The sequence below is a fragment of the Microtus pennsylvanicus genome, chromosome 5 (assembly GCF_037038515.1).
Source record: "Microtus pennsylvanicus isolate mMicPen1 chromosome 5, mMicPen1.hap1, whole genome shotgun sequence".
In the NCBI taxonomy this organism is placed as follows: domain Eukaryota; kingdom Metazoa; phylum Chordata; class Mammalia; order Rodentia; family Cricetidae; genus Microtus; species Microtus pennsylvanicus.
In genome coordinates, this window is record NC_134583.1 from 18,481,168 (window position 1) to 18,505,540 (window position 24,373).

General features: G+C 40.4%; 1 protein-coding gene across 2 annotated transcripts in view; it reads right to left on the reverse strand.

The window, feature by feature from the left end:
* Positions 1–3,504: 3,504 nt before the first annotated feature.
* The window catches only part of Usp45 (ubiquitin specific peptidase 45), a 66,889-nt gene continuing 46,020 nt past the window's right edge, over positions 3,505–24,373 (reverse strand). For both annotated transcript variants that reach the window (XM_075971319.1, XM_075971320.1), the window contains exons 11-18: positions 24,064–24,155; positions 22,032–22,088; positions 20,686–20,829; positions 18,024–18,687; positions 17,133–17,230; positions 10,771–10,857; positions 8,724–8,877; positions 3,505–7,038 (exon numbers count right to left, since the gene is read on the reverse strand). In XM_075971319.1, the coding sequence (XP_075827434.1) occupies positions 6,908–7,038; positions 8,724–8,877; positions 10,771–10,857; positions 17,133–17,230; positions 18,024–18,687; positions 20,686–20,829; positions 22,032–22,088; positions 24,064–24,155 (1,427 nt within the window). In that variant the 3' untranslated portion in view covers positions 3,505–6,907. The remainder of the gene's footprint in view (positions 7,039–8,723; positions 8,878–10,770; positions 10,858–17,132; positions 17,231–18,023; positions 18,688–20,685; positions 20,830–22,031; positions 22,089–24,063; positions 24,156–24,373) is intronic.

Sequence of the window (24,373 nt, forward strand, 5' to 3'; positions counted from 1 at the left end):
CTCTCTTTTTGGTTTTTCAAGACAGGGTTTCTCTGTAGCTTTGGTGCCTGTCCTGGAACTAGCTCTTGTAGACCAGGCTGGCCTCGAACTCTCAGAGATCTGCCTGCCTCTGCCTCCCGAGTGCTGGGATTAAAGGCGTGCACCACCACCACCCGGCTCCAGGAAACCTCTCTTAAATGAGACGCATTTGCCTCTAGCAAACAGAGCCCACCTGAGAAAATGCTGCTATCAATAAGCTGTACTTAAGTCTATTCTTTTCTGTTTAGAATTACTTCCCAAGCTCTGTCAGGCTTTATGTGGATACAGTCGTCCCCACGTTGGGCACCATTTGTTGTCTGGGTTTCTGTCCTGCCTGGTTCCTGTAGTCGTTAGGTCCCAAAGAAATCAGAGATCTACATTAGTTATAAACCGAGTGGCATGACAACAGCCAGTACCTCTGCCATGAGGCTGGAGCCTCAGGAAGCTAAGGATGGGCTGGATCCAGCCATCAAAGCCACTGCTTTAATCCTACCCATATTGCTTAGCAAATTATAGACTCATGTGGTCAGAAAAAGAGAGAGAGATACAGTAAAGAGAGATTCAAAGATGAAGAAAACCTCTAAATGTTTTACAGTGTGTTAAAAATATATGCAGGCTTGGGAGAGAAAATAAAAAGGTTAAAGTCCTTAAAATAAAAAAGGAAGAGAATAGATGCTGCCTGAGATGATCAAGACTCACAGGATACTCCAGTCAGGACTTGATCATAATTCTAAATTTTCTTTAGGTCCCCATAAGATTATCAGTGCCCCCAACCAGCGGGAAGTAGCCTGGAAAACTACGCCACGGTCACAAAAAATGGACTATGGGTATTTTTCTTTGTTTAGAATGTTGGTTACAAGTTATTATGGATAATGGTCAGGAGAAAAGCTAAACAAAGTATATTAGATTCAGAGTTCTTTTTATTAAAAAAAAGAGGGGGAAGTGGTGTGGGACAATTGTCTGTATTCTGTCAATTATATTTTAAATAAACACTGATTGGTCAGTAGCTAGGCAGGAAGTATAGGTGGGACAAGCAGACAGGAAGTAGAGACAGATCAACGAGAACAGGAGAATTCTGGGAAAAAGGAAGCCCATTCTTTGGTAGTCCTTGCCCAGCCACAGAAGAAGCAAGATATGACTGCCTCGCCAAAAAAAGGTACTGAGCCATGTGGCTAACACATAAGAATAAAGGGCTAGCCAGGCGGTGGTGGCGCACGCCTTTTATCCCAGCACTCGGGAGGCAGAGGCAGGCGGATCTCTGTGAGTTCAAGGCCAGCCTGGTCTACAAGAGCTAGTTCCAGGACAGGAACCAAAAGCTACGTAGAAACCCTGTCTCGAAAAAATCCAAAAAAAAAAAAAAGAATAATGGGCTAATATAAGTTATAAGAATTAATAAAAAGCCTGAGCTAATGTGCCAGTTTATAACTAATGTAGACCTCTGTGTGATTTCTTTGGGACTTAACAACTGCGGGGAAACAGGCAGGACAGAAAACTCAGTCAATGGGTGGTGCTGTCTATGTGCTGAATTTTACAGCCTGAATGGCACTTCCATCATGGACTCAGCTATGCTAAGGTCTCAGGGTCTGAGTTTTGGGACCCTGTTACAGCTTAGCAGTTAAGAGCACTTACTGGCTGCTTTTGGAGAGGACCCTGATTTAATTCCCAGCTGCCACATGGTGGCTCAGAACTATCTGTAACTGTTCCAGGGGATCCCTCCCACACACACACACACACAGGCAAAAAACATCAATGCACATAAAATTAAAAATTTAAGAAAATTTTAAATTTAAAAAAATAATACAGGATTATTTGTAGCACAATTAATAAAAAAACAGAGATAGAAATTGGAGGTCAACCTGAAGACTCTTATCTCTACCTCAGTCCAAAATGGCAATCCTACCTCCAGAAAACTCAGAATGAGACTGTGTGTGAGAGCTGTCTCCTCTCGTCTTATATTCCTCTCTAGTGCTGGGATTAAAGGTGTACACCACTACTGCCCGGTTTCTATGACAAACTAGTGTGGCTACTGGTGTGAGCTGCCATGTGGGTGCTGGGAATTGAACCCAGACCCTCTGGAAGAGCAATTAGTGCTCTTAACCGCTGAGCCATATCTCCAGCCCCCCTGGTGTGGCTACTGGGATTAAAGGTGTGTCACCACTGCCTGGTTTATAAGGCTGATCAATGTGGCTGTTTTACTTTGAACTTCAAATTCAAATATTTCAAAATACAAATGAAATATCACAATTATTTGCAAACGTTTTAGGTATTTCTACTTGGGAGTAATCCTTGAAATGTATGAAAATGCTTTTAGGAAACCCACAAACTTCTAAAACTACAAATATTCAGCAAATGTTTGATACAAATATCAAGATTTCTTTTCTCACTTTCTGTTACAAGAGGGGACCCTAAAATTAAGACTAACTCTTCTCTCTTTGACTTTCTTTTTGGTTATTCCCTACAGCTTGTAAGCAATATTGTTTGAGATTTTTTTCTTTATGTGATGGCTGGTTTTATGTCAACTCAACACATGCTAGAGTCAGGGGAGAGGAATAAGCCTCAAGTGGAAAATGCCTCTCTAATATAGGACTGTAGGCAAGCCTAGTGGGCATGTTCAAATTAGTGACTGATGTGGGAGGGCCCAGCCCATTGTGAGTAGTGCCACCCCTGGGCTGGTCTTGGGTGCTTTAAGAAAGCCAATTTAGCAAGCCATGGAGAGCAAGCTAGTGAGCAGCACTCCTCCATGGTCTCTGCATCAGCTCCTGCTTCCAAGTTACCATCCTATTCCTCCGTGATATGGAAGTGCTAACTAAGTAAACCCTTTCTTCCCCAAGTAGCTTTTGGTCATGACCTTTCTTCACAGCAACAGAAACTGTAACTAAGACATTGCAGCATTACATATTTTCTCATTACTCCTCACTTCTCGAGAGATTTCTTGCATTAACTGCTATATCCCTAATGCCAGAGAACAGGAATCAACAAACTTTTGTTAAGTGATTGAACAAAATGAAAGTATATAACTTTCATCATAACCTCAGAAAGTTCCATGACTGGGGCTGGAGAGATGGCTCAGTGGTTAAGAGCTTTGTCTCTGTGAGTTCAAGGCCAGCCTGGTCTACAGGGTGAATTTCAGGACGGGCTTCAAAGCTCACAGAGAAACCCCATCTCAACAAACAAAAATAAACAAACAAAAAATGTACTGAGGACCTTCGTAAGAGAAGTTATAAAGCTTTTTTCTCCTTTTGATCAAGTAAACAAACACTGAGGTAGCATTATCAGAAAATTTGAAGTGGACGTCATTTGGACAGTGACTCTGTGTCCTGAGCTTGAGCTTTCCTGACCTCTAAAAGTGTAGGAAATAAATTTTTGTTGTTCACAAATTCCTCAAATTATGTTTTGTTATAGCAAGCCAAGGAGACTAAGTTATAAACACAATGTTTATATAACACTCAATAACATATAATGCAAAACCTCCAAGACCAAATTATTAACATAAGAATTTAATATTTATTATGATGTTTATACATACAGTAATGCCAAAATGATGCTAAGTAAGTTATGTAGATTTTTTGAATACTGTAAAAATACATGAGAGTAGGAATGATAGCATGAGTTTATTATTGATACTTGAAAATAATCATCTATCTTTTGAACACATTTGAATTGATGATTTCTACATGAACAAAAACGTTTTAATACAGAAACCACTTTTCCAATAATGCAATAAATGCTATCTAATAGCTTGATTTTATTGCACCTATTGGGTTTAGGTTTATTTGATCAGATGTCATGCAGAAAAATAAGCTGAGTATAACTTCATGAACGTAGGCAGGGTGTTATTTTGTGCTACAAAAATTCAATGTGTGGTGACATTTCACATCTAAATCATCAGGAAATTTTATTCAACTATTACATAAAATCACTAATTAGTCAGACATGCAAGCTAAATGTTTTTAAATACAGTAATTTAGCTGTTGATATATTACTCTGAGCTGATAATAACAATCACTTCCTTGACCACTTAAATAGGTGATCATCATATAATTTTTTGAAACATTAAACAACGTATCTTAAATATAGATGTATATTTATTTATGTTACATTCACATAATTGGCACATCATTAAAATTTTACCATTTTAAGTATGGAAAAAAAGAGGGGAGAATTGGGGCTAAGGTACCCTGTAAACCAGTTTTTATATTAAAAACATCTTTCCTTTATTTCTCAAATTCACTGTGCCAAAACACTAAGTAGCTGAGTTGCCCTGTAAACATTCCTGTTTATTTGCACTGTTTCCTGAGGTAATCTGGAAACTGTTGTTATTACAGTAGCCTCACAATTTAAAATTCCTACAAATGTGCTATGGAAACATCAAAATAAAAACACAAATTCAAGTGACCTTGAGTAACCTTTCTCTATTACAAAAGCTTGATAAGAAATTTCTAGGTATCAAAATCAAACCACTCACTTCCATTTTTAGATGGCAAGAAAAACAATCTAATTTAGATCTTAAAAAAATACACTTTAGCATCTCCTCAATTAGCACTGGGTTAACAATAAAACTATTTTATTTGCCTGTCACTGCTAGAATAATGTATAAAATCATACAGATTTAGGTTCTCCCATTTTAAAGGGTGATAAAATACTGTTATATGCTAGGTATGAGTATCTGTCTAGATCTCTCTCCCCCTCCCTCTCTCTGGCCTCCCTCCCTCCCTCCCTCCCTCTCTCCCCCCCTTCTCTTCAAGACAAGGTTTCTCTTATCCTGAAACTCACTCTGTAGATCATGTTGACCTTGAACTCAGAGACTGACCTGTCTCTGCCTCCCATTAAAGGCCAGAATTAAAGGCGCTTCACCACTGCTATTTTTTAAAATTTTTCTCTCATCTATTATATCGCCACCACAGTATATCTCTCCCCTCCCTGCAGTATATTTCTTAGTAGGGTTTTTTCTAGGAAAAAAAAAAAGTAACTATTTACATGGGATGGGGGAAAACAATTGCTATGACCAAGATGCCAACTTGAACAAATAAAATGTTTTTCTAACTCCTTGATCTGGTGTCGGTCTACTCCATGTCAATGGATTCTTATGAAACAAAAAATACTGAAAAGCTCTCTTTAGAGGACACAACTGAGCTCTGCAGATAAAATATATTTGTCCATCTCTAATATGAAAAGTCAATAGAATTACCATTAGAATTTCCTCCACAACTTAAAAATAGAATTTATTTATATATTTTTAAAATTTCTGCATTAGACAAATCAGTTCCACCCACCCACACATCAAGACTGGGGACTTTATAATGCTGCACCCGTCAGAAAGGCTCGATCCTGGTGAAAGGTCTCTCCTGACATTTGTCCATGGCATTACCCACTGGCACCGACGCTTAGGATATCGAACCGTTCCCTTACACTTTGGTTCAATACCATGTGTCAGTAAACCCCTCAGTGATTATTAAATTTTGGGTAGTAATATTTCTCATGCTAAGTTTTCACAGTTTAATCATTTGAGTTCTAGAAGGGGAACTAACCCGTGTTATTCCTTAATCATTTAAAGAAAACAGAAGTAGCAACTCTGTGCCCCATTAAAGTAAAAGCCAAGCCCACCTGAATCTTTGTGTTCCCAGAGATTGAACCAGCGCCTTGCACAGGCCAGGTGAATGCTCAGTCACAGAACTACATCCCAACTATCCACCTGCACTTTAAATGATGCTGATGAAGACAACACCCTGTTTAATATTTACTGAAGTATAGAAGTAGAAAATGTATTGTTTTCCCTTCCTAATGATAAGAATATGATTTTCTACCATTTATAAATAGAATTTGTTGATATATAATCAAAGATAATTCCTTAAAGTATCCTATGTCCTACATGGATTATCAACTTCTATTTACCAGTTCTATGTGCTACAGTTACCTATAATTTCATTTTGGCCTTAGCCAGTCACTTACAAATTATCTTTAACAGACCACACATGATTATGAAATGCTTTAATATTTTCAAATTTTCTAAGCAATAAGCTAATCGATACATTACTTGTAAACTCACACTACCAAAATTCCAGTGGCTCCTTTTTTTATGAGTGAATCTGATGAACTATGAAAAAGTGATCATGTTGCATTAGGCACTAATTCCGACTGTTGTAGCAACATTTCCTGTACAGTAACACACAGACACCGCTGCAAAGCCCTGAGATGATTCCAGTGGAGTGGGTACAAGGATGAACAGTTTTCCTGTCAGAGTTATAGACTGACTTCAATATTTTACTAGAAAACAACAAGCACATAAAAATGTGAAGTGTGATTCAAAACAGGCAAGATTTTAAAAGGCTAAAACAGAAAGTGAACTGTAACACCAGATGCAGTACATGCATGCAGGAAGGCTGTGTTACATTTAGGAAACAGCACATCAAAGGATGAGTCCGTTTACCACCCTCTCTGAATGTCTAATGGCGAGTCACAGCATAAAGGGGACCTTTCTACTACTATCAAAAAAAGATTTGTTTTTTGAGAAAGGGATCTCCAAGGACATGAAAATTAACATGAAATATATTTTAACATTTAAGAATATAGATTTGAAAGCATTAACTTATTTCTTTTGTCTAATTTTTTGAGACAGGGTTTCTCTGTGTGGTACTGCCTATTCTGGACGTCACTCTGTAGACCAGGCTGGCCTCATACTCATGGAGATCAGCCTGCCTCTGCTGGGATCAAAGGCGTGTGCCACCACCGCCTGCTACATTAATTTGTTTTCAAAGGATTCATCACGTGATAGAAAAGTTCAATAACACTGGAAGGATGCACGATTCCTAAGACCACAAAGGCACATTACATATATGGTTGCCATTGCAGCACTAAAATAAAAATGAGATAAATAACAGTTGACAGATGATTATAATATTCTTTCATAAAAAAGAAGATAAGCTTGTGCACTGAGTGCTCTTGACTCTGGAACCACCTGCACATAAGTGTCGCTGACATGGACCCAATGGCCTCCCAATTCACTATCAGGTTCTTTCAAACCTAGCAGAACAAAAAGAACAGTTTTACAGTTAGTGTGAGAACAGTTTTACAGTTAGTGTGTTTACATCCTCTAAATTGTAAGCAGCAACACATACATCATAAAATATATTTATTTCTAACATCTTGTTTTAAGAGTTTTTTTCTTAGATTAAGTATTACCCAAAATGAACTAATGGTTCCAAGGCACCAATGTGTCTAATAAATTATACTAATAATTACTTCCAGTTAACAAAATTTTAATTTAAATATTTAGTAAAATACTTCTAATACTTAATTTCCCAGAGAAAATATTCACTTTCACCAACAAGGAAGAAGGAGGAGCTTGAGAGACGACAGAGTAAGGAAAGGTGCTTGCTTTACCACCCTGGCCACCAATTTGATCCTTGGAACCCACACAAAGGTGGAAGGAAAAACTGAGTTATACAAAACTATTCTTTGGCCTCCAAACATATGCACATGTACATATAGTAAACACACAGACACATAAATAATAAATACATTTAAAAAACTAATAAAGGGTGTGGTGTGCATGCCTTTAATCCCAGCATGAGGGAGACAGACAGGTCAGACTGTGTGGTGAGACCCTATGTCAAAACAAAAACAACAACCAACCGACCAACAGCAAAAACTAATAACAGGGAAGTGAGAGAGATGGCTCAGCATGCACTGGTCATGTACTGCTCTTGCAGGGGATCGGAGTTTGGTTCTCAGCACCCATGCTGGGCAAATCACAACCACCTCTATAACTCTTCCCCAGGGCATGCCTCTTCTGAACTGCATAAGCAACTGCATTCACAGCTGCACATGCACACACACCTGCATACTCACACACAAATACCCATAAAAACACACCTTAAAAATACAGGGAATGGGGAAGCAAATCTAATGCCCTTTGAGCACAGCTAGCAAATTTCCACACCCCACTCTTTTGAGGACCTCGTACAGCTTCAGAAGACTGGGTAGTGCTGCTGATGGAGTGGCCCAGTGGTCAGAAGCACCATCCACACAAGCTGCTGATCTGAATTTGATCCCAAAGCCAGAACAAAAAAAGCCAGAGAACAGTGTTGTATATGAGTCACCCCAACAGCCCTATGGGGAGATGGGAGGCAGAAACGAAGGTCACCCAGAAGTCCCCAGGCCTGACACACACACACACACACACACACACACACACACACACACACACTGTTTCAAAACAAACAAACCATAAAACTACGACCTCTCTGAACTACTTTATTTCCTTATTTATTTATTCATTTATTTATTTATTATGTATACAGTATACAATATTCTGTCTGTGTGTATGTCTGCAGACCAGAAGAGGGCAGCAGACCTCATTACAGATGGTTGTGAGCCACCATGTGGTTGCCGGGAATTGAACTCATGACCTTTGGAAGAGCAGGCAATGCTCTTAACCATTGAGCCATCTCTCCAGCCCATCTCTGAACTACTTTAAAAAAAAATCACCTGTCAGTTCATACTACCTAAAACTTTGTGATTATTAAGAGTCTTAAAGATTATCTAAGCTGACTTAAGATTAATAAAATGAATCTATAACTTACTTCTTTAAAAAAAAAAAAGAGAATTCTTCCATCTGGAAGACTAAAATATATGTACAAGGGAAACTCTATCTTGACAAACCAAAAAAAAAAAAAAAAAAAGAACAAACTACTTAGGATACTTACCTGGTACAGTTTTCCTCCCAGTAATATATTCAGATAGTCTCCTAGAGGGCACTCTCACTTTCACATAAGCAGTGTAATGGCCTCCTCTCATTGAGCCGCTGTGTTCCACTATACCATAGAGACCATAGAGAACTTTCTCTCCCACACTTATATTCTTTCAAAAAAATAGATTTAGTAAAATTCAGTTAAACACTGCATGGGAAAGTAAATGCATAAGAGAAACATTCTTAAAACCATACTGAGAAGCTGGGCGGTGGTGGTGCATGCACTTAGGAGGCAGGGGCAGTTGGATCCCAGTGAGTTTGAGGCCAGCCTGGTCTACAGACTGCCTTCCAGGACAGTCAGGACTGTTACACAGAGAAACCCTGTCTCGAAGAAATAAACACAAACGACAAAAAACAAAACAAAACAAAACATACTGACATACTGAGATACTTATGCTTCTCAATAAACAGAAAGCCCACTATGGAACAGCATTAGAAAACAAAACAGAGGGGAGATTATCAACCCCAAATTTATCCAATCTATTTTAATTACAACTGTTTGTATGTAGAAAACAATAATGATAGAGAGATAATCATCAAAACCTAAATCATGGCAAAATACAAGAAAGATTCCAAAAGGAGAAAGAAGAAATTATGCATTAAAATAGTATTATAGGAATCTTTGATTTATTTGTAAACTAATTCATTTTAATTACTGTACTGATTTTTAAAATGAGTTAGTATACAATTCATTTATGAGAAAAAAATCACATTTATGAGACAGCAGGAAACATAAACACTAATATATGAAGAATATATTAAATGACACTGTGGTTGTGTTAAAATGGGAGAGGGCGAGGAACATAAAGCCCAGTGCATGTGAGATGGCTTGGGTTCACTTGCCACCCCCACCCACAAAAAGAAAGCAATCTACATAGGAAAATATATGGTAGTGAGGGTGGTACAAGCCTGTAACCCCAGCAGCACTTGTAAGGCTAGGGTAGGGGGCTCATGAGTTCAGGACCAGTCTGGGCAAGATCATATCTCAAAAGATAAGCACAACAAAACAAAAACAGAAAAAGAACACAGAGTAATTATTATATTTTAGACGTGCACAATGAAATGACAGCTGACATGTAAAAGAGGAAAGCAGTACCAGAAGACAAGGTAGAAAAGCATATGAATGAGGACTGGCCACAGCCTGAGCCTTTTAGGAATGGATGCTGGAGGTTCACTGTACTGTTCTGTCTACTTTAAATACGTCAGGCATTCTTTAGAATGGCTACTTCAAAAACACAATGTTCTCAAAAACTAAACACTGAGCTTAAAAAGTCTCAATTCTTTTTTTCAGTTTTTTGAGTTAGGATTTCTTTGTAGCTTTTGGAGCCGGTCCTGGAATGTGCTCTGTAAACCAGGCTGGCCTTGAACTCACAGAGATCTGCTTGTCCCTGCCTCACTCTTGCTGGAAGACAGGAGCAAGGATAAGTGGGGCTGACGTGCAGAGAGCATAAATTGGAGGAGAAAACGAGGAAGAGGAGGAACAATGAGAGAACAAAGGGAGGAGGATGTCAAGGGTCAGCCACCTAGCGAGCCAGGGATTAGGAGTGAAAATAACATATACAGAAGTAAGAAAAGGAAAAAGCCCAGAGGTAAAAGGTAGTCATGGATAATTTAAGTTAAGAAAAACTGGCAAGAGAGCTGGAGAGATTGTTCAGAGATTAAGAGCACTGGCTGCTCTTCCAGACGTCCTGAGTTCAATTCTCAGCAACCACATTGATAGCTCACAACCATTTACAATGAGATGTAGTGCCCTCTTGTGGCCAACAGGCATACATGAGGGCAAAACACTGTATATATAATAAATAAGCAAACAGACAAATAAATAAATACATCTTAAAAAGAGTTTGTTTAAAAAAAAGAAAGGCTGGCAAGAAACAAGCCAAGCTAAAGCCAGACATTCATAAATAAGAATAAGCATCCATGTATGACTTATTTGAGAGCTGGGTGGTGGGTGAAGGTAAAAAGCCAATAGCAAAACCTCAACATGTCTTAATATGTCATACCTTACAGGCTGCAGCACAGAACGGTGCTAAGTCAAGGGTGAGTGGAAAATCTACATGTCTGTTCACTTTACGAAGACTCAAGCCAGCCTGAAAAAGACAAAATAATATTTTTAGTAAAACAATCTTAAGTTTAAAGTACTATGTAAATTAAAACCAAAAGTAGAATTCTAGAAGTTATTATTCTCATAGATATAAAGTATGATCAATATGATTAATAATAGTCATATCAAGTTTCACATATTAAAAATTAAATGTCATATATTGTTATTAGAAAGGTTATTTGTTCACAGGGGATCTTTTTTGCCATGAATAAGGTAAATAATTACTTTGTAGTTTTTACAACAATTAATGGAAAAATAAGTTTAATATGCTAAAAGCTAATCCTGACACATACTATCATAAAAATGTGGTCAGCAAAGGGTCAAGGAACCTAACTCAGTGACTAGTTAAAAATGAACTTGACTGTAGGCAATCATCTAGGTCAAGTCAGAAAATGGGTACAAATGGATCTTATTAGGTTCTTTTCATTTCTAAAATTCAATGAAATTCACTCACTATGAAAGAACTCAAACACCGCAGTGATATTTTATTTGTATTTTAATAAATAAAGCTTGCCTGAAGATCAGAGTGCAAAGATAAGCCACTAGAGGCCAGGGAGAGGTGGCATACACATTTAATCCCAGGACTGGGGAGAAAGAGGCAGAGGGATCTCTGTGAGTTCAAGGCTATTCTCTGCACTACAGATCCGCACAGAGACAGATCTAGATAATAGTGGCTCACAAATTTAATCCCAGTGTTTGGGAGTCACACACCTTTCCCAGCACTAGGGAGGTGGAGACAAGAGTGATATGGCTGGCTGAGAGAGGACTATAAAGAGGAAGAGACACTTGCTGGAGTGTGGTGGAGACACAGTGCAGTCTAGGCAGACTGAGGATCACCCCTTTGGCCCGAGCACTGGTAGAGGTAAAGGTCTCTGCAGTGGCTGACTGCTCTGTTTCTCTGACCTTCAGCTTTAACCCCTATATCTGTCTCTGGGTTTTATTATTCATGCTACAGAACACTTGCAATATTTTTCAATAAAAGTAAATGTTACAATGAACTTTCATGTTCATCAGTTCTACCTCTTTTTCTATTCTTACTTCCCAAAGCTAACCTTGAAAAATGTGTGTTCTCTATTATGTGGTAATAAAAACTAGTGGAGGGCTGGTGAGATGGTTCAGCAGGAGAAGGCAATTACTGTGTGATGACCTTAGTTTAATCCCTGGAACCCACGGTGTAAGGAGAGAATCAACTCTAAAGCGGTTCTTTAGAGTTATGCATGTGTGCTCACACACAAATAACACAGGTAAAACTATAATTTCCAAAAGGAAAATACTAAGTCTGCAGTGTGCACAGATGTTAGCAGATGCCACCTTTTGTGCAGGGTCCCCGACATCACCGGTCTCCTCACTGCATACCACACAAACAATTCACACTGTATCTGTCACACTGTATTCTGAGTTTTCTTTTTAAAAAAAAATTAGTTAAAAATATACCAACTAAGCCAGGCGGTGGTGGCGCACGCCTTTAATCCCAGTACTTGGGAGTTCGAGACCAGCCTGGTCTACAAGAGCTAGTTCCAGGACAGGCTCCAAAACCACATAGAAACCCTATTTCAAAAAAACAAACAAACAAAATATATATATATATATAAACTAATGTTGCCCAGGTGATCTGTAGGTGTGTGTGTAAATGTGTGTGCTTCTTCATGTAGGTGTGCTCCTTCCTGTAACTGTGCTCCTTCATGTAGGTGTGCTCCTTCCTGTAGGTGTGCTCCTTCCTGTAAGTGTGCTCCTTCATGTAGGTGTGCTCCTTCCTGTAAGTGTGCTCCTTCATGTAGGTGTGCTCCTTCCTGTAAGTGTGCTCCTTCATGTAGGTGTGCTCCTTCATGTAGGTGTGTTCCTTCCTGTAAGTGTGCTCCTTCCTGTAAGTGTGCTCCTTCATGTAGGTGTGCTCCTTCCTGTAAGTGTGCTCCTTCATGTAGGTGTGCTCCTTCCTGTAAGTGTGCTCCTTCATGTAGGTGTGCTCCTTCATGTAGGTGTGTTCCTTCCTGTAAGTGTGCTCCTTCCTGTAAGTGTGCTCCTTCCTGTAAGTATGCTCCTTCATGTAGGTGTGCTCCTTCATGTAGGTGTGCTCCTTCCTGTAAGTGTGCTCCTTCCTGTAAGTGTGCTCCTTCATGTAGGTGTGCTCCTTCCTGTAGGTGTGCTCCTTCCTGTAAGTGTGCTCCTTCATGTAGGTGTGCTCCTTCATGTAGGTGTGCTCCTTCATGTAGGTGTGCTCCTTCCTGTAAGTGTGCTCCTTCATGTAGGTGTGCTCCTTCATGTAGGTGTGCTCCTTCCTGTAAGTGTGCTCCTTCCTGTAAGTGTGCTCCTTCATGTAGGTGTGCTCCTTCCTGTAAGTGTGCTCCTTCATGTAGGTGTGCTCCTTCATGTAGGTGTGCTCCTTCCTGTAAGTATGCTCCTTCATGTAGGTGTGCTCCTTCATGTAGGTGTGCTCCTTCCTGTAAGTGTGCTCCTTCCTGTAGGTGTGCTCCTTCCTGTAGGTGTGCTCCTTCCTGTAAGTGTGCTCCTTCATGTAGGTGTGCTCCTTCCTGTAAGTATGCTCCTTCATGTAGGTGTGCTCCTTCATGTAGGTGTGCTCCTTCCTGTAAGTGTGCTCCTTCCTGTAGGTGTGCTCCTTCCTGTAGGTGTGCTCCTTCCTGTAAGTGTGCTCCTTCATGTAGGTGTGCTCCTTCCTGTAGGTGTGCTCCTTCCTGTAGGTGTGCTCCTTCCTGTAAGTGTGCTCCTTCATGTAGGTGTGCTCCTTCATGTAGGTGTGCTCCTTCCTGTAAGTATGCTCCTTCATGTAGGTGTGCTCCTTCCTGTAAGTGTGCTCCTTCATGTAGGTGTGCTCCTTCATGTAGGTGTGCTCCTTCCTGTAGGTGTGCTCCTTCCTGTAAGTGTGCTCCTTCATGTAGGTGTGCTCCTTCCTGTAGGTGTGCTCCTTCCTGTAGGTGTGCTCCTTCCTGTAGGTGTGCTCCTTCATGTAGGTGTGCTCCTTCCTGTAGGTGTGCTCCTTCATGTAAGTGTGCTCCTTCCTGTAGGTGTGCTCCTTCCTGTAGGTGTGCTCCTTCATGTAGGTGTGCTCCTTCATGTAGGTGTGCTCCTTCATGTAGGTGTGCTCCTTCATGTAGGTGTGCTCCTTCCTGTAAGTGTGCTCCTTCATGTAGGTGTGCTCCTCCATGTAGACGTGAACAGGCATGTGTACATGTACTGGGAATACACAAGGAGATAGGAGTACTACTTCTGATGTCATTTCTTGGATGTCATTTCCTCAACTGTAACCACTTTGCTTTTCTGTTTGTTTGTTTTTTTGAGACAGGGTTTCTCTGTTTAACCCTAACTGTCCTGGAACTCACTCTGTAGACCAGGCTGGCCTTGAACTCAAAGATCTGCTTGCTGCCTTTATCTCGGGAGTGTTTAGGACTAAAGGTCTGCACTACCACCACCTGGCCATCACTTTGCTTTTTGAGATAGTCTCTTACTGGCCTAGGACTCACCAATTAGACTCCCTGGATGATCAGCTTGTCTCTGCCTCCCCTCAGATGACATTTCAAACATATGCCATCATGTCGAGTTCTTTTTTAAACATGGATTCTAAGGATCAAACTCAGGTGCTTCCTTTACATGTTAGGCCTTTATGGACTAAGCCATTTCCACAGTCCCCAGATGATCATGATAAAGGGATTCCCATGATAGCCAATATGAAATCATGAAATCGTATCCAGGAATTCAACCTATATTCAATTTCTTTGCCTCTTTTTTCATCAAGTGACCTATATAAGCAACCAATACCAGCATTGAGATTATTCACACTAGTGAATAACTGTGTGTTTTCCCTAGTCTGTCTGAGGCTGTTGAGAAGCTATTTCGTACTTTACTGAAGTTTGTATTCTCTCTTCTAGAGCTCAATACCTATCTATTGGGGTCAACATCTCTCTTTAAAAGCTGTCGCGTAGTTATATAATCTATTTGCTATGTCTATGACAAAGATCTTGAATAGAGGTTTGCTTTTAAGTGCTGTGACTGGTTCTGAAATATAGCTCTAATTTAATACAGAGAAACAAGATTTTAGGGATATTATGAAACAAAATGTTAGATATTATTAGGAACTTGTCCCCACCATTCCCAACCCTTGGGAACAAGGCTGTGGCTTTGTTGAGGTTACATTTAGCTTCAGAACAAAAAAGGATTGATGTATTCATAAATAGCCCCCCTGAAGCACACACGTTTTTTAAGTTGTTCCTATAGAGGATAAATGTACCAAACACAAAACAAGGTAGTCTCTGCACTTGGCAAGCCCTTCTCTGCAGTCTGTGGAGGTGAACTATACAAGCACTGGAATGAAATGCCTATTCCTGTAACTCTGGCTCTGGAGAATCAGGAGCTTTTTTTTGGTTGTGTTTTGGTTCTTTTGTTTTTGTTTGAGACAAGGTATCTCTCCAATACCTTTGGAGACAGCTTTGGCTGTCCTTGAATTGACGAAGATTTCCCCCCACTTTCCCCACCCCAGTGATGAGATTCAAGGCATGAGCTTTAATCACTAACAAATATCTAACTCTTTCCTTTTCCCTCCCTCCCCTTCTCCTTCCTTTACTAACCACATTACCAACTGAATGATTTCCTTAGTCCTCGATTACTAACTTTATTTTATTTTAATTAATTAATTTATTGATTGATTGGTTTTTCGAGACAGGGTTTCACTGTAGCTTTGGAGCCTGTCCTGGAACCAGCTCTTGTAGACCAGGATGTGATGGAGGAAGGTCATTGGTTAAAATAAAAGAAGCTGCTTGGCTCTCATTGGTTAGGAGATAGGTGGGAGGAGTAAACAGAACAGAATGCCGGGAGGAAGAGGAAGTGAGGTCAGACTCCACAGCTCTGCTCTCCGGAGCAGACGTAGGAGAGACGCCATGCTACCTGCTCCAGGGAAGACACACGCTATGAAGCTCCGACCCAGGATGGACTTAGGCTAGAATCTTCCCGGTAAGACCGGTGCTATACAGATGATAAGAAATGGGCTAGTCCAGGTGCGAGAGTTAGCCTAGAAGAGGCTAGAAAGAAATGGGCCAAAGCAGTGTTTAAATGAATACAGTTTGTGTGTAATTATTTCGGGTAAAGCTAGCCGGGCAGGCGGCTTGGGGTGTTGGGGACGCAGCCCCGCCGCCGCTCATATTACTACAAGGATGGCCTCAAACTCTCAGAGCTCCTCCTGCCTCCCAAGTGCTGGGATTAAAGGCATGTGTCACTACCGCTGAAAGCATTAATTTTATTTTAAAACATAAAATAAACAAACAAACAAAAAAACCCCCTCTAATTTAAAAAAAGAAGTTAGTGGTGGATTCGGCCTTCAACTGGGGGGGGCAGAGTCAGGCAGATCTCTGAGTTTGAGGCCAGGGTGGTCTACAAAGCGAGTTCCAGGACAGCCTGGGCTACTCAGAGAAACCCTGTCTCAAAACAACAAAAACAAAAGAAGATACTTAGTAGTCTATATTTATTTCTTCTTCCAGAGAAATTGAAAGTCATTAAAAAAAAAAAGTCAGGGTTGACGGCACAGCCTATAATCCAGCTGCCTACGAGCCAGAGCAAAAAGATTGCAATTTCAAGGCCTTCCCAGGCTACCCAGAAAATTTCAGACTGGCTTGGGCAACTTCCCAAAACCATGCTTTTAACTTAAAATAGAAAAGAAAAACATAGCCAGCTATGTAGATCAGTGGCAGAGCATATCTGCCTCGCAAACAGAATGCCCTGTGTTCAAACCAAACACCAGAAAGAAAAACAAAACCCCACTGAACAAGATACAAAGTTAAAACGATAAACAATGAGAGTAAGCCATCTTTTCTTAGACACTAAAAACATTTAGGTGTCCTGTCCTGTGTCCCTCTCCCCACCCCCACCCCATCCAGCAATCTTGTAGAGCCTCCCTTGAAGCCTTCCTGGGTCCCTAGTCAACACTGCCCAGCCCAAACACAATCTCAGCCTGGTCATGACAGCTCAGAAAGCCGTGTGGGCTTTGCCTTTTTGCTCCTTTAATTCTTCTTGATAACATTTAGTCTCCATTAAACACACCTGTGACCACACGCCACTTAGAGACGTCACTGAAGTTCCTACCACTTAAATCTTGCAATACTTTTCAAAACTGTTAATCAAACCCCACCACCACCACTGCAGGTCATCTCACATGACAATTCTTTTGATTCAAGGAAATGCTGAACCATTTCCCATAGGACTCAGGGCTCTGCAAACATATGCGGAAACTGACTATAGTGTTAGTAAATGGACTCTTACCTGGTGGAATCTTTTAAGATGAAGAATTAGGATAGCTGGTACAGCTGATATAAGTAATTGCTTCCTGGCATTAGTATAAACTCCTCCTGCTTTCTTTTCTGCATAAAATATAAACAAGTTACTTGTAAAATTCCATTGAACATATTACTTAGAATGTGATAGACATCTGTGCTAGTGTGCACCCTTTTTTTTGGTTTTTCGAGACAGGGTTTCTTTGTAGCTTTGGGGTCTGTCCTGGAGCTAGCTCTTGTAGACCAGGCTGGCCTTGAACACACAGAGATCCGCCTGCCTCTGCCTCCCACGTGCTCGGGCTTTAGGATGCGTCCCTTGGCTTTCACACGGGGGCAAGGACCAGAAGTTGGGTCGACATGCTTGTTTCAGCAAACACTTTACCTTCTAAGTCCTCTCTCATCCTGCGCAACAGCGCAGCCGTCACTGACAGTAGTCTTTCCAGTCATTTATGTTCGTCATGTAGTGAAAATTCACCACGTGAGAACACCCTCTTTAACCAAGCAAACACTAGATTCATGGCATAAACATGTTTATAGGCGATTGAGGGCCTTTGAAAAGGCCAGTAATCTCAAATCCCACTAGAGAATCAACTGTAAATTTTAAGGGCATTTTGGAAAAGTTTCAAATCCCTCAGATGAGAATACATCGGTTTGTATTTTCAAGACACAGATACTTCTTTCTCCTTAGTGACTGCCACGTCTACTGGGAATCTACTTTGCCTGGCCAGTGTCCTGAGTGCAGAGACACGGGTAAGTGGGACAAGGCCTGTGACAGTGGCTCAATGCACACAGGTTCTTGGAGTGGCCCGGTTAGGGAACTATGGGCCACTTGCCGGCTACCCTCCACCGGGGAGCAGGAGCAAAGCAAGGAGAGGCTCACCTGCAGAGCTGGCTTCCTTCTGGCACTGCTGCCTCTTCTCGGTGCAGCCCTCACACAGCAGCTTATTGTTGCCCATTAGCAGCTCCATGGACGTGAACTGGTAGAGACAGGACTGCACGGAGCACTCTTTAGAAGTCGTTACATAGCTCTGAGAAAGAGTCTGAAAAGCATTTTGGGCGCTATGAAACCTCATATGTTTTCCCTCTGAAAAACACAAATTATTGGGGACATTTAGTGGATGTTTTTCCCTGTCAAAATCTCTATTTCCAATCACAGGGCTGCCCAAATGAAGTTCAGCAACCGCTTCAGCCATTTCCTCGGCAACACTGTGAGTCTCCGTGGTGTGTGGCAATTCACTTGCCAATGAGAGGTGCGGGTGCTGATCTGGATGCCCACAGGGATCGCCACCGGGTCGGAACAGCACGGTTTGCTGGGACGTGCTCTCGGATTCAGAGGCTTCGCTGTCGGCATCGACACTGCTTTCGGAAAGGCCGGCTTCCTTCTCACTGCCGTCTGTGGGGCTCTCGTTCAGTGACGACTCTGTACTCACGATGCTGGCAAACCGGCTCCCTTCAAAGTTTTCATCCTTCTGATGCTTTACAACAGTTCTCTCTTCTCCAGGTGGCAATTCTCTTAAAGGTTTTCTGTCATGACTCAGTGGATTCTGTAGGTTGACAGAAATCTTGTTACCTTATGGAAAACAAATGCCACTAAGTCCTATTTAATTTTCCATGATTATTAAAGAAACAATTCTCTGAGATCCATTTCAAAATCTACCTTAACGAGAATCAGCAGATGACAGACTAACTTGCTCTAATTTAAAGCTAAACTGTTACCCAGGAGACTAACAACAGTGGCTGCCATGTGTGAGGAAGGAAAGGGCACTTCTGTAGAAGGGATACAAGGGAGACTTAAACCTTTCATGTAGACATAAGACATCATATCCACCATTACGTATTTGGTCTAGTAAAGAGCCCATAGTAAAAGATGAATAATAGCCAGGCAGTGGTGGTGCACACCTTTAATCCTAGGATTTGAGAGGCAAAGAGAAAGAAGGATCTCTGTGAGTTTGAGGCCAGCCTGGTCTACAGAGCAAGTTCCAGGACAGCCAGGACTATATAGGGAGACCTTGTCTCACAACAACAAAATAAACAAACAAAACCAAAACAAAGCACCAAAAGCTAAGTCATTACACACTCCTATTTTACTAGCCAGCGCTTTAGAAAAGCGCATCAGAACCTGAAGTACCTTCGTCACTTCTAGCCCACAAGGTTCCTGTCAAAGCACTCCTGTTCTCCACTGTTAGAAAAGGAGCATGTTCAAGTAGATTAGTCACGCTAAGAATCTTATGAGGTAGAAATGACAGACTTTATTTAAAGATTATACCTGCAATCCCAGAACGTGGGAGGTTGAAGCAAGTTTCAGGCCAGCCTGAGTTAAATAGTGAAGTTCAGGCTAGCCAGAATTATAATACAAGACTCTGTCTCAGAAGAAGAAAAAACACTCCAGACAAACAGATGGACAGATGACAAGTAAGATAAAAATAACAAGAGAAAACCACACATTCTGTCTTTTATAGTTTTGTCTCTGATAAGACTTCTAAAGGTTTGCCAAGTCAGTACAAATTATTTCATATAAAAAGCAGTCTCCTTAAATAAAATACAAATTCAGAGTGAGTTCTATTTTAATAGAATAGTTAACAACCAGACATGTCTCTAGAAAAATAAGGTATTGGCAAGATGCTTGAAGAGCTAGCAATATGGAAAGAGACACCAAAACCTATCTATCCCTACTTGGTGGGAATATCGACAAACCCATGTCCTCCTTCTGCCCATTTACCCCAATTTGTTTTGTTTACAGTTTCAGAGACAAATCTTGCTACTGTAGTTCAGCCCAGGCCGGAATCACTATGAAGCTCAACTTGGGATCCTCCTGCTTCAGTCTCTTGAGTGCTAGAAATATAAGCATGTACAACCATGCCTGGATGGAAGCTGTCTTGCTGAAAATTAAATAAACTAAAATTTGGCCTCTAAATCTAACTGCAGTAGAGAAAAGGTAATGGAGAGAGAACCTTCCAGAGCCATCGAAACTCAGTAGCAAAATGAATTGCTGTTGAATGTGGGGAACTATTAAAAGGATTATACTGCTTCAGTGGATAGATTCAAGGAATGAATCTGTAGATTATAAAGAGATTAAAAGTGTGCTAATCAACTATAATCTGTTGACCCTACTTTTAGATCATAAATCCAAACTTTAAAGCATGTTTGATATTACTAATGAGTCAACTGATGATTTCAAAATATATGCTGGTACTTTGGTAATGTTTATAGATAGCATCTTCATTTTTTGCTTTGTTGTTCTGGGTGTTGCTGAATGTTTGAGCACTTGCAGGACTCCATCCTGGGCTCCCAAAAAATAACTTTTAGTGGTATACTTTGAAGTACATAATATTTTTGAGATTTCCTTCAGAATAACCTGGGCTGGGGAAAGAGGAAGTGATGGATATATATGGTAAAAACACGATCAGTCATGAACTGGTTGTTGTAAAGCTGAGAAAAAGGAGGGGGAGTATCTTTTAGATACTGCTGTTTCTATCTGTTAACATGCTCGAGACTTTTCAAAATAAAAGTACTAAAAACATACCCCCCATAGTCTCACTTGCCTTCTCTTTAGGTGAGGAATGCTTCTTGGCAGTTCTGGAGTGATGGGTATTTTCTTCAGTAACAGTGCCATTGTTATGATCTCGGTCTGTCTCCTGTAAACTTCTGCATTTATTCATTTTTCCCAAAAGTACAGGTTTTGAAACCTATGTAACATAAAAAATTTTAAGCAAATAAATTATTTTCAAAATTCCTAACTTACTAGAAATGTCAAAGGGTAATTTTCTTTTTTTGAAATAATTGTTAAATTACTTTATTAGAATGAGTGTTCTGTTGGCATGTATGTCTGTGGACCACTTGCATGCATTACCCATAGAGGCCTGAAGAGGGCGATGGATGTCCTAGACATGGAACTGGAGTTGAAGAACGTGGTAGTTTGAATGGCCCCCATAATCTCATAAAGAGTGGCATTATTAGGAAGTGTGGCTTTGCTGGAGGAGGTATGGTCTTGCTGGAGGAAGTGTGTCACTGTGGGGGTGGGCCTTGAGGTTTTCTATGCTCAGGGTCTCAGTCAACTTCCTGTTGCCTGCAAGATGTAGGACTCTCAGACATTCCTCCAGTACCATGTGTGCCTGCATGCTGCCATGTTCTCTGCCATCATGATAATGGACTGAAATTCTGAAACTGCAAGTGAATCACTTCAGTTAAATGTTTTCTTTATAAGAGTTGCCATAGTCATGGTGTCTCTTCATAGCAATAAAAACCCTAACTAAGACAAGACAATCGTAAGCTCACAAGTCATGTGGGTACTTAGAATTGAACCCAGGTCCTCTGGAAAAGCAGCCAGTAATTTAACTGCTGAGCCTTCTCTCCAACCCACTTAAAAAGGTAATTTTCTTAACAATTTCAAAATACAAATGTTGGAATAATCTTTTTGCATACTGTATAAAGATGTGTCTCTGTTTTACCTCACCTGTCTAAGCCACCCTGATTGGTTTAGTAAGGAGCTGAATGGCTAATAGCTAGGCAGGAAGAGGACAGGTAGGACTTCTAGGCAAAGATTGTACTGAAGAGAGGAAATGAGCCACGTGGCAGAATGTAGATTAATATAAATGGGTGAATTTAAGTTTTAAGAGCTATTTGGAAACAATCTTAAACTAAGACCAAGCTTTCATAATTAATAAAAACTCTCTGTGTCATTCTTCGGGAGCTGGTGGTCCATTAGAGATCGAATTCCAGTAAGGAGACACATACACTTCATGCACATGTACACAACCTGACAATCAAACACACCACACAAACCCAGTTCTGTGTAAACATGACTCTCAGATACAGACAATAAGCTCAACAGATGCTTGAAGAATGAATACACGCCCTTCACAGGAGATTCCTAGCTTCTTCTCCTTACCCTTTCCTCTATGATAGGAAGGGAAATATCAATGAAGGGGTCCTTCATGGTGGAGACCTTGAAAAAAGAAAAAGCAGATTGAGAACGTCAGTTATGATTCTAGCATAGATACACACTGTTGTCAATGAGCAAAAGAAATCTAACTTCCCAGGTGACTTCAAGTCTCAAGTTAAGACAAAATATGAAGTATTAGGAAAAAGCAGAAAGCTGAGCACGCCTTTAACCCCAGCACTTGGGAAGTAGAGGCAGGTGGTCTCTGTGAGTTTAAAGACAGCCAGGACTGATACACAGAGAAACCCTGAGAGAGAGAGAGAAAGAGAGAGAGAGAGAGAGAGAGAGAGAGAGAGAGAGAGAGAGGGAGAGAGCGAGCAGAGATGACAATGTTTGACCAATTTTTTAGGACAATTCTGCTTTCAAAGATATCTATGTAAGAGAGAAATCAATGTCTGTGCCCAAAGTTCTATAAATCTTAGTAAAAGAACATAGTCATATTCTATGTTTTCATGTCGTAGGCAAGAGGAGATACAATAATCCTAGTTTTATAAAACTAGGGAGGGCAGAAAAACCTGAACATTCAGACTCTTTATTAAAATCTGATTGTTTAACCTATCAACCAGTCACATATTTAGAAATATTTCTTATCAAGCAGTTGAAAAATCTACAAAAATGCATGCATGTTTTATGTTCTTTTTTTTTTTTTTTTGGTTTTTCAAGACAGGGTTTCTCTGTGGTTTTGGAGCCTGTCCTGGAACTAGCTCTTGTAGACTAGGCTGGTGCCTCTGCCTCCCGAGTGCTGGGATTAAAGGCATGCGCCGCCACCACCCGGCATGTTTTATGTTCTTTTTTTTTAATATTTATTTTATTTATTTATTATGTATACAATATTCTGTCTGTGTGTATGCCTGCAGGCCAGAAGAGGGCACCAGACCTCTTTACAGATGGTTGTGAGCCACCATGTGGTTGCCGGGAATTGAACTCAGGACCTTTGGAATAGCAGGCAATGCTCTTGACCACTGAGCCATCTCTCCAGCCCCATGTTTTATGTTCTTATAGACAGTATTAAAATAAGAATACTAAATTCAAAGATTGAGTCAAGAGTACACACACAAACTAAATCAAGTGTGACAGTCTTCTTAACCACCACAATTTAGGGCACCGCACTGTGACTGTTACTCGTTTGCACAGAAATGTCTTTCTCTCCTCAACCTAAACTAGAAGGTCATTTATCCGATTATACTGAGGTGGCTGGCTGGCTTATCAGGCATGGTGGCATATATTTGCATTCTTACCGCCTGCGAGGCCGATAGGGGAGAACTCCAGTTCAAAGCTAGCCTGGGCTACATATACACAGGAAAACCGGGAGTCAAAGGAAGTGAAGTAAGAATAGACTCGGGTAAGTCATAAAAACAAACACGTTTATGTAGAAAAACTTAAAAAGGGGCTTACTTTTTAGAAGTTACTTTTTAGTATTTTACAAGAATTACTAGTAGCCACCTGTCACAGGTCTTTTTAATGACTTTCAACACTGCATGTAGAAGAACACCTCTTTGCTGCCATTACCACTTGCTGTTGTAAGTCAGAGAAAGTGAACAGCAAGCTGGCCACACGAGAAATGCACTCTCCTCAGGATTACCTGAGTTGCTGTGGTCTTTACCTATCTGATCGCTACAGGGAAGTTAACTGTGCTGGCTGCCGCCATAACAGGCATTTCTGCTTTCCTCAATAACAGGTCTTGTGTGCTAGAAGCTTTAGCATTTGAGCTTGAGCAAGCACTTGAGTCTTAATAAAGAAAAGCAGTTCACTTACATAACACTGTCACTTCTAGGACACCACTAATGTCCATGAAGTAGCTTTAGTTGTCTGTGAAGTGAGGTTGGGAATCTGAATTGTTATTGAAAAATAATTGTTACTGAAAGTAAGTCTATCAGTTTATCAAACAGCTATCAATAATCCCTGTGATACTGGAGAAATAAAACACAACAGAAACATTGTGATTGAGGTGTAGCCCATGAAGTGAACTCTAGGTACATACATTTGCACATTCTTCACACATGACTGTGCTCGTTAATTCACCAATAAAGATCCGATCTATGAAGTTCATCTTCACGCCTTCTTTTCCATAGGCTGTAAAGAGCACCCACTTTTTAATTAAAAAATTCACAAAACACTGATCCAACAGTTACATGCCATTATGTGTTTATTCAAAAATTATCTGGATAAAGTATAGCTTCCATATTATATCTAATAATATATTTATTATATTATGCTGCATCTTTCTCCTTTATAATTTTGTAAAGGAAATATCTATTAAGTACCATGATCTGTAAGAATAAACCTCATGC